The 9,662-nt window shown below is 49.8% G+C and overlaps 3 protein-coding genes across 3 annotated transcripts in view; 2 read left to right on the plus strand and 1 right to left on the minus strand.

Annotated features, from left to right (window-relative positions):
- Positions 1–1,237, plus strand: part of Dhps (deoxyhypusine synthase) — a 5,507-nt gene extending 4,270 nt beyond the window's left edge. Inside the window, exons 8-9 of the mRNA XM_005367002.2 lie at positions 882–1,007; positions 1,082–1,237. Of these exons, the coding sequence (XP_005367059.1) occupies positions 882–1,007; positions 1,082–1,177 (222 nt within the window). The 3' untranslated portion in view covers positions 1,178–1,237. The remainder of the gene's footprint in view (positions 1–881; positions 1,008–1,081) is intronic.
- Wdr83 (WD repeat domain 83) lies at positions 1,187–8,754 on the minus strand. The gene is made up of 9 exons (XM_005367001.3): positions 8,581–8,754; positions 8,380–8,500; positions 8,191–8,296; positions 7,886–7,934; positions 7,677–7,803; positions 4,146–4,213; positions 3,942–4,050; positions 3,743–3,857; positions 1,187–1,500 (listed from the first exon to the last, which is right to left on the minus strand). Exons 1-9 carry the CDS (start codon positions 8,681–8,683, stop codon positions 1,351–1,353), a joined length of 948 nt encoding a protein of 315 aa, XP_005367058.1. The 5' UTR covers positions 8,684–8,754; the 3' UTR covers positions 1,187–1,350.
- A 48-nt stretch (positions 8,755–8,802) lies between these two features.
- Wdr83os (WD repeat domain 83 opposite strand) overlaps positions 8,803–9,662 on the plus strand; it is a 1,699-nt gene continuing 839 nt past the window's right edge. The window contains exons 1-2 of the mRNA XM_005366998.3: positions 8,803–9,122; positions 9,235–9,340. Of these exons, the coding sequence (XP_005367055.1) occupies positions 9,073–9,122; positions 9,235–9,340 (156 nt within the window). The 5' untranslated portion in view covers positions 8,803–9,072. The remainder of the gene's footprint in view (positions 9,123–9,234; positions 9,341–9,662) is intronic.

A 9,662-nucleotide genomic window follows, 5' to 3' on the forward strand; every position in this document is an offset into this window, starting at 1 on the left:
GAGTTCAATTCCCAGCAACCACATGGTGGCTCACAACCATCTGTAATGAGGTCTGGCGTCCTCTTCTGGCCCGCAGGCATACAAGCAGACAGAATACTGTATACTAAATAAATAAATAAATAAAAAAAAAATAAAATTTGAGATATTTACATACATATTTTGGGGCAGAAACCTAGAAGGAAATCATGTCCAGAATTTAAATGTGAATATAGCTTGAAGGTAATTCATACGCTATTCTTTTTAAAGACTTATTTATTTATTTATCATGTATACAACATTCCTTCCATGTATGCTTGCATGCCAGAAGAGGACGCCAGATCTTATTGCAGGTGGTGGTAAATAACCATGTGGTTGCTGGGAATTGAACTCAGGACCTCTGGAAGAGCAGTCAGTGCTCTTAACCTCTGAGCCATCTCTCCAGCCCTCATACGCTATTTTTAAAGATGGTTTTATTTTTAATTATGTGATACATGTGTGCCTATGTGCACCTCTGAGTAAAGTGTAGGAGTCCCCAGGAGGGACTGGATCATCTGGAGCTGACTTACATATGGTTGTAAGCCACCAGACATAAATATGGGAATTGAATTCAGGTCCTCAGTCAGAGCATGAAATGCCCTACTTGGTGAGCCATATCTCCAGCCCTGTACAGACAGTATTCTTACTTTGCCTGTAGCTAACTGACTTGTCGCATGGGTCTCAGAAGTGGTACATTTTAGCTTATGGAGGAAGAGCTTGTATGTAGAGGTGGTTGTGTTGGAAACCTGCACAGTCACTTCAGGCACTGAAGATGGCCCTTCTTAGAAGCTCTCAAAGCCTTCCTGTGTCATACCCCAGCCTTCTCCCTGGCTCTGGCTTCTGACCAGGTTCTCCTCTGCCCACAGCGGAATGGGGCTGACTATGCTGTCTACATCAACACAGCCCAGGAGTTTGATGGTTCAGACTCAGGAGCCCGGCCAGATGAGGCTGTCTCTTGGGGCAAGATCCGGATGGATGCTCAGCCAGTAAAGGTAGAAGCTGGCTGCCTAGGGTGAGTCTATGGGCTATGGCCATGGGTCCCATGGCTCACACAGCTTCTCTGCAGGTCTATGCTGATGCTTCTCTGGTCTTCCCCCTGCTGGTTGCTAAGACTTTTGCCCAAAAGGCAGATGCCTTCACAACTGAGAAGAATGAGGACTAAGAAGATTGGTGAAGATTGGGGGTATTTGCTGTTCCTTTATTTATTAACTTTATACACCAGCCCCTCCCTGGGCCCACCTACTCCTTGATCAGCAGCGTTTTCAGAATAAATGGTCTTTGTTAGGTCTTGTGAGTTGGTCTGGGTCCTTTGGCTTGGTGTCAGATCCCCAAGCCTCAGCCTGCTCCACCCTCTGCCTCATAGGTCTCTTCTCGCCAGTATTGGATGCTGCCCCCCATGGCTGTCAGCAGGCAGGGTTCCGTGGGATGGTAAGCCAATGATTGTACCACACTAGAACCCACGGGCAGGGCCAGTGCCAGGGCACCCTAAGGAATGAATGTTGGGGAACAATTACTAGTGATCAGGCTGTCTCCTTGAGATCTAGCCTGAAGTCCTCAGTCACCTTTTCCCTGACTTCTTTTGGTGGTGCTGAGAATGCCAGGCAAATCTTGCCACTGAGCCACACCCTTAATCCCGGAGGCTTCTAACCTTGGACATAGAAAGGCCCTGGCCTTGTGACCCCCTTACTGTTTCTTCCTAGTCTGAGTGTTCCTGGTACCTTGGGGGGTGCTAAGGATTTGAGGCTTGCACATGCTAGGCAAGTGCTTAACACTGTTCTACCACCGGCCTCTAGTGGCTTCTCAAACACTGCAGATGTCAGCTGGGTGATGGTGCACGCTTTTTAATCCCAGCACTCAGGAGGCATAGGCAGGTGGATCTCATTAGTTTGAGGCCAGCCTGGTCTACAGAGCTAGTTCCAGGACAGCTAGGGCTGTTACACAGATAAACCCTGTCTTGAAAAACAAAACAGTACAGATGTCATCTGGCCAAACTCCACCTCCAAGTGCTAATTATCTTGGAAGTCTCACTTACCTTCCTTTTTAATTTTTTTCCTTTTTTTGCTGGGCAATGGTGGCACATGCCTTTAATCCTAGCCCTTGGGAGGCAGAGGCAGGCAGATCTTTGTGAGTTCGGGGCTAGTTGGTCTACAGAGCGAGTTCCAGGACTGGCTCTATAGCTACTGAGAAACCCTGTCTCGAAAAACCAAACCAAAACAAGACAAAATTGTTATTACTATTTTTTTTTTTTTAACAAAGGGCTCTATAATCCAGGCTGACCTCAAATTTGCAGCAAACTGCCCCCCCCCCCTCGATAGGGTTTCTCTGTTTAACAGCTTTTTTTTTTTTTTTTTTTTTTTTTTGGTTTTTTCAAGACAGGGTTTCTCTGTGGCTTTGGAGCCTGTCCTGGAACTAGCTCTGTAGACCAGGCTGGTCTCGAACTCACAGAGATCCACCTGCCTCTGCCTCCCGAGTGCTGGGATTAAAGGCGTGCGCCACCACCGCCCGGCTCTGTTTAACAGCTTTGGCTGTCCTAGAACTCACTTTGTAGACCAGGCTGATCTTTTTTTTTTTAATATTTATTTATTATATATACTATATTCTGTCTGTGTGTATGCCTGTAGGCCAGCAGAGGGCACCAGACACCATTACAGATGGTTGTAAGCCATCGTGTGGTTGCTGGGAATTGAACTCAGGACTTCTGGAAGAGCAGGCAATGCTCTTAACCTCTGAGCCATCTCTCCAGCCCGACCAGGCTGATCTTGAACTCATGAGATCCATCTGCCTGTGGCTCCTGAGTGCTGGGATTTAGGGCGTGTGCCACCACTGCCTGGCTCAGCAAACCCTTCTTTATTTGCAATACAGTGCTGAGATAATAGGCTTCCTGTCATAGCTGCCCCACTTGCTGGGATTACACATGTACTACATGCCCAGCCTTCAGTTTCCTTTCAGGGGACGCTCGGCACTGTCCTTAGACTCAAGGCACCTGTTCTGCTCTCGCAGCCACCACTTGCTTCAGGCATGTCTTGTTCTGCGTTTCACTGTTCCCTGACACTCTGGGTACTAGCAGGTCTACTTGGCAGACCCAGCGATTTTGTCGTTTCCCTCACTACCCCGTAGTTACCTTAACAATATCTTTTTGTGTGCATTTCAAGGTGAATTTTCTTCAGGAGAGTTGACAGACCATCCTTAGTTCCCAAAGCAAGAGCTGGTCTCAAGGATCTCCTATTTTTTCCAGTCCTTTTACCGAGCCTAAATCTGTTGGCTGGCCCCAGCACTGATACCTCCTTCCTGGAGGCCCTAGAACCTTGACCTCACTAAGCCAATGGTCCATCTCCCACCTGGGGCATGTCAGGATCTGGGGTTTAAAGCCATATGGAACCCATATGCAGATCAGGGTTTCTGGATGATGTAAGCCCAGAATCAGTGGCTGGCACTGGCTCCTCGCTCTTGGCATTTACAGCCCTGTCTGACCTGGAACCAGCTACAGCCAGCACCTTCTCCAGGTCCTTTAGCATATGCTGTTTCCCTTCTTAAAATACGCTTCCTACTTTTCCTTCCTTCTAGTTCCAGCTTGGGAGGCTGAGGCAGGATGAATCAGAGTCAGACACACTCCCCCCCCCCCCCAGGTCCCAGCTCAAATACCCAACATTGTTCTTTTTAGGCCTGGGAGTGCTTGAGGTAAACACACAGCTGATGCCCTGGCAAGGAGTGAAAGGGGAAGGCTTACCTCGACCAGGTCCCAGAAGAACACCTTCCCATCCTCAGAGCAGCTGACCACGTGTGTGTCACGTTCACTCAGGCAGCAGTCCAGCTTGTACTGCTGGTTCTTATGGCCAACATACCTAGCAGTGAGGGTGGGTAGAATCAGGCTTGTTCCTCTTAGCCTCAGAAGGATGGGGAGGGGGAGGCCAACCGTGCAGACTCACTCGCCCAGCAGCTCCCCTGTGTCTTTATCTAGAAGCCGCAAAGTAGAGTCCAGACTGGATATCAAAATGCACTGCCCGTCGCGGCTGAAGCAGGTACAGGTGATGGGGCCTGGGAGAGAGTGTGACAGGCAGGTGAATCAGGGTACTCTTGCCTGCCCCATCTTCTGTCTCGACTGTCCCACTGGGACCCAGGGCCACACTCACTGCCCACGTAGTCTGAGAAGAGCTGTCCCATTCTTAGGTCATAGCGCCTCACTCGGCCGTCCACGGAGCTGCAAGGAAAGGTAGATCCAGCCTGTGCCCCTACGCATTCCTGGGCATCTAGGAAAGTGTGAGTAAGGAAAAGGTGCTCTTCTGCTTTGTGACTCAGGTCCAGGGGACAACTTGGTCCCACTCAAAAACCATGCCCTCTTTTCCAAATCCTCGGAGCTTTCCAGTTCCTGACTGGCACAGCAGTCAACCCTACCTGTCTCTGGGTTCTACATCTGCACATTTGACCAACTGCAGAACTATATTTTATAAGGTTATCATTATCTGTTTTCTCAAGACAGAGTTTCTCTGTAAAGCCTTGGATGTCCTGGAACTCGCTCTGTAGGCCAGGCTGGCTTCGTGTCACACACAAGGCCTTGTGTTCCATCCTAGCACAGCAAACACACAAACCAGAATCACCTATCAGAGTGTGCAGACTCTGCAAGCTGTTTTATAGAGGGCTGGACAGCTTAAAATGGGCTCTCCCTGGGAGGTTCTGAAATCAGCCTACTACAGTTACCAAAGCACTGTTCTCAGGGGGTGACTCCACCCCTCCTGCTCCACTACCATCCTATTCTTACACGGATGAAGGGTTTGCCGGTAATCTTCCATCCTTAGTGCCAAAACCCACTAAGCAGCTTTCACCCCTTCTGAGACAGGAACTCAGGCCTGGATGGTCTCCTTTCACTGTGCTAAGGCTGTCCTTGAACTCATGGAGTACAGGTGTCCTACCACACCTGGCTCACTGGGGAAACTTTCAGAGCACAGCCACTTCATGCCAGTATTTACCTCAAAGAAACATGGCTTTTCACTACTCTCAGAAAAATAAATGTTCAAATGCCTCCTGCAGCCCTTTGGGCCCAGTTCCTTCCATTCCTTCAGCCTCTCCTGCCTGTTGCACGTATTCATCATCTTGGGACAAGTGCTTGCTCTCCCTCCGGCTTGCCACTAGATGGCTCTTACCCACCGATGGTTGCTCATGACAGGCCTTTACTATGAACAATCTTACCACTTCTGCCACCTAAAGCTGCTGTCTCATGACTTCGTGTTCTTGCTGCAATTAGATCAGTCGCATTTCTGCATTCATTCATTCATTCATTCATTCATTCAGTTACTTGGTTTTTGAGGGTTTCTCTGTAGGCCTGACTGTCCTGGAATTTGTTCTGTAGACCAGGCTGGTGTCAGAGGTCTACCTGCCTCCTCCTCCTAGTGCTGGGATCAAAGGTGTGAGCCACCACTGCTCAGCTCTAGGTAGGCTGGCATTTAACTCTTGGTCCCCTGCCCTCCTCTTCACTGCTGGGGAGGTGGATGTCCCCACACCTGCCACAGTTCGCACTTAGTAACTTTTGTCTTTGTGAAGCCCTGGCTGGCCTAGAACTTGTTATGTAGAACAGATTGAGCTGGAACTCGGAAATCTACCTGTCTCTACCTCCTAAGTACTGGGATTAAAGGCATGTGTCACCCATGTCTGGCTCATGGTTGCATTTATTTATATTTTTATGAATTTTTTTGGATTTTTTTTATCTCATATGTATGAATATTTTGTCTGCATGCATGTATGTATGTGCACCATGTGTGTCTGGTTTGCTGTTGAGGGCAAAATAGGCTGTCAGATTGCCTAGAACTGGAGTTTCAGCTGGATGTGTGCCACTATGTAGATGTGGGAAATCAAACTGGTTTTCTGCAAGAGCAACAAGTGCCCTAAACCACTGAACAATCCTTCCAGGCCCCACGGCTACATTTATTGACTGTCCTGCGAGGCAGTAGTACTGGGAATTGTAGCTCTTTGACTGGAAGAGCCTGCACAGTTCTCCCAGTAAGCAGCCTGTGCTGAACAAGGGAGATGGAGAGAGTAGGTAACAGCAGTGGTGGAAGTGGAAGGTGAAAGTAGCCAACCAGGTGTAGCCTACTAAAGTGTGCACTGGCACAATGTGGAGTCACCCACAACAAAGTTCTATATCACCAAACTGAAGTTAAGTGATCTCTTTAGGCTGGGGAGAGGGCTCAGCAGGGGAAAAAGCAAGACTGATGATCTGATTTTGATCTCTGGAACCCACATAATAGCTGGACAAGGTAGTGGGCATCTAAAATTCCAGCACTCTTATTGGGGAAATGGGAGGTGAGACAGAAGAATCTTCTTGGAAAGTTAAGGGCCAGCTAGCCTGGAGTACACAGTATGGTAGAAACAGCAAGAAAGATACTGCCTCAACACACTGAAGGAGAGAACTGACTCTTTGTCCTCTGACCTCCACACATGCCTGTGCACACGCACACACGCACGCTCACACACTCAACTTAAAAGCCAAGGTGGTGATGGTGCACGCCTTTAATCTCACACTCGGGAGGCAGAGGCAGGTGGTTCTCTGTGAGTTCCAGGCCAGCCTGGTCTACAGAGTGAGTTCCAGGCCAGCCAGGGCTACATAGAAACTCTGTCTCAAAAAAACAACGAAAAAGCAAAAAGCTGAGTGGGGCACATCAGGTAGCTCATAACTCCCTGTGACCCCAGCTCTAGAGGACCTTAATGCCTCTGACCTGCTGATACCCCCAGCACATATCACTCCCCCATACAGATGCGCATACACTATTGTTTAAGTTTCTTGTGTGTATCTGTGCTTTGTCTGCATATATGTTTGTGTGCCATGTGCATGCTGGTGCCTACACAGGCTAGAAAAGGGTAGTAGATCCTCTGGAACCTAAGTTACAGAGAGTTGTAAGTCATCATATAGGTGGTGGGAACCGAACCTAGGTTTTTTTTGGAAGAGCTGCCAGTGCTTTTAACTATAGCCCCATCTCTTCATCCCCCATGGTTTTGGGCTACTTATTTTGACTTACAGAATGAAATTATCAGAGCTGGACCAGGCTTTGAGGTGCAGCGCTCAGGAGGCAGGGGCTGGGAGCATTGCCTGGTCTATATAGTGAGTTCCAGGACAGAATGACCCTGTCTCAAAAACAAAACAGAGCCCGGCGGTGGTGGCGCACGCCTTTAATTCCAGCACTTGGGAGGCAGAGTCAGGTGGATCTCCGTGAGTTCAAGACCAGCCTGGTCTACAAGAGCTAGTTCCAGGACAGGCTCCAAAACCACAGAGAAACCCTGTCTCGAAAAAACAAAACAAAAAACAAAAAACCAAAACAAAACATCTAGGCTGTGGTTCAGCATGGTGGGTTTTTGTTGTTGGTTTTGTTTAAAAAAAAAAAAAAGGATTTTTTTCTCACATATCCTTGGTCATCCTGGAATCCAACTATGTAAACTAGGCTGGCCTCAAACTCAGAGATCCGAATGCCTCTGCCTCCTGAGTGCCTGTATCACAGGGCTGTGCCACCATGTGTCATGGCTCACTCTCATCATTTCAGCACTTGGGAGGTGAAGGCAAGAGGGTTAGGAACTGAAGGCCACCCCGGGTTACATAAGACCCCGTCTCAAAAACACAGTGTCCACTATGATCTCCAGTGACACCAGGGCAGGAGTAAGCTCCTGGACCAACTCACCCTGCCAGGATCTCGTGGTCTGACACCTTTACACTGGATATGCCATCTCTGGCTTCATCTAGCGTCTGCACTGGCTCAGGCTTCCGAGAACGGCAGTCCCAGCATCGGATACTGGAATCGATAGAACCTATAAAGCCAACATAAAGGTGAGGTCAGGTTTGAGCCTCTGGGCAGCAACTGGTTTCTTGCTGTCTAGGCCCTAGACTCACCAGACAGGATGACTGTGGCCTCTTCGTTAAACTGAACGGTGTTCACCTTCTGGGAAACAGGAATTACTACTTTAGAGGAGGGGTGTTTGGAAGATTGGGATAAAGGGGAGACTCCAGGTGCACGTTAGATCAAGGACACACGCTATTGGTAGGAAGGGTGAAAAGACCTTGGGGAAACTGCATGGATGTAGGTGATGGGCACACGGGGAAGACTGTCATGGAAGGATCTTCCTCGGAACCACCTAGGCGCTAATATGGATCTCCACAACGCACACGTTAATGAGGGTCTTCTGGCTTGTACTCACTCCAGCGTGACCCCGAAATTTGCGCACGACCTGCCCAGTTGCCACATCCCACAGCACCACCGTCTTGTCTCCACCACCAGAGCAGAGATGGCTGTTGTCAAAGGAACTGGTGGGCAGGAAAGGGAAGGTCAATATCCACTTAGGATCCTAGCCTCTGCACTCCTTATCCCAGTCTGGCCCCGGACTCACCCGGCTGCATCCAGCACTTCGTAGCCATGGCCACTGTACGTCCGCAGCAGCGTCCCACGCAGCGGGTTCCACAGCTTTAGGGTTTTATCGCTGCCACACGTCAGGCAGTAGTTGCCATCCACTGAGGAGCAGCAGGAGGGGGTTACGGGACCTCCGGGCCTCAGGAGGCGGGAGGCCCAGGATGAAGGCGAGGACGCTTACCATTAAATCGCACGGCTCGCACCGCGCCCTGGCCACAGTCCAGGGTCTTCAACCGTTTCTGCGGCAGCTCCGGGGCCCGTGGCTTTGGTTCAGGAAAAGCCATATTTCAAACGCATTAGACTGTTACCCGCATTGCTGGTGTCTGTATTGAGACTGCCTTGCTTCCAGGCTTTCAAAAGCCCTTGGTCGGGTGTAACCTTATTATTGTCCCCCAGGATCTATTTCCTGCCTGGCACTTCCGTGTTCAGATTTTCATCGCGTTAATGACAGTGTTGGGAATACTGAAGATTCCTTTCAGTTTTTTCCATACTGCCTACTTTTCAGGAACGATTCTGGCCTTTTCTTATTCTCCATTCTCTGGCTGAGAGCTGCCCTGGGCCTGGGAGCAGAAGCGCTAGGCTACTGGTGTTACTCTAAAAGCAACCCTTCATTCTCACACCGGAAGCTGCTGGTCTAGCAGTGAAAGAGGCACGGCGTGGTCTTCAGTTCGCAATGTCCACCAACAATATGTCCGACCCACGGAGACCCAACAAAGTGCTGAGGTGAGCAGTCCAGCAAGTCATGGCAAGGCATCTCTGGTTGTGGCCGTGGGTCCAGGCCAAGTTGTCAGCCCTGGTGGGACTTGATCGCTCCTGACCCTTGAACATGTCGCAGGTATAAGCCTCCGCCGAGCGAGTGCAACCCAGCTTTGGACGACCCGACGCCGGACTACATGAATCTCCTCGGCATGATCTTTAGCATGTGCGGCCTCATGCTTAAGGTGGGCGGGGTTGAATTTCCCTGGGTGTCGCTCCTCCAGAGAATGAGGCCTGGGGGTGGGTTCAGAAAGAGGCGAGTCCTCTTGGCGGGTGCTAGAGGAGGGGATGGGGGCTGTGGTCTGCGGTGAGCGGAGCTTTGGTGACGCCTCCAATAAAGGGGAAGTTGGGATTGAGTACGTAACTGAGCGGGTTTGAGGGTGGGCTTTAGTTTGAGGCAATTTGCAGAGGACTATGGAAAAAGGGCAGGGTCCTTAGCATGTGGGAATGTGGTGGGGTCAGAGATACAACACACACACACACACACACACACACACACACACACAC

The sequence above is a fragment of the Microtus ochrogaster genome, unplaced genomic scaffold (assembly GCF_000317375.1).
Source record: "Microtus ochrogaster isolate Prairie Vole_2 unplaced genomic scaffold, MicOch1.0 UNK15, whole genome shotgun sequence".
NCBI classification, from domain to species: Eukaryota; Metazoa; Chordata; class Mammalia; order Rodentia; family Cricetidae; genus Microtus; species Microtus ochrogaster.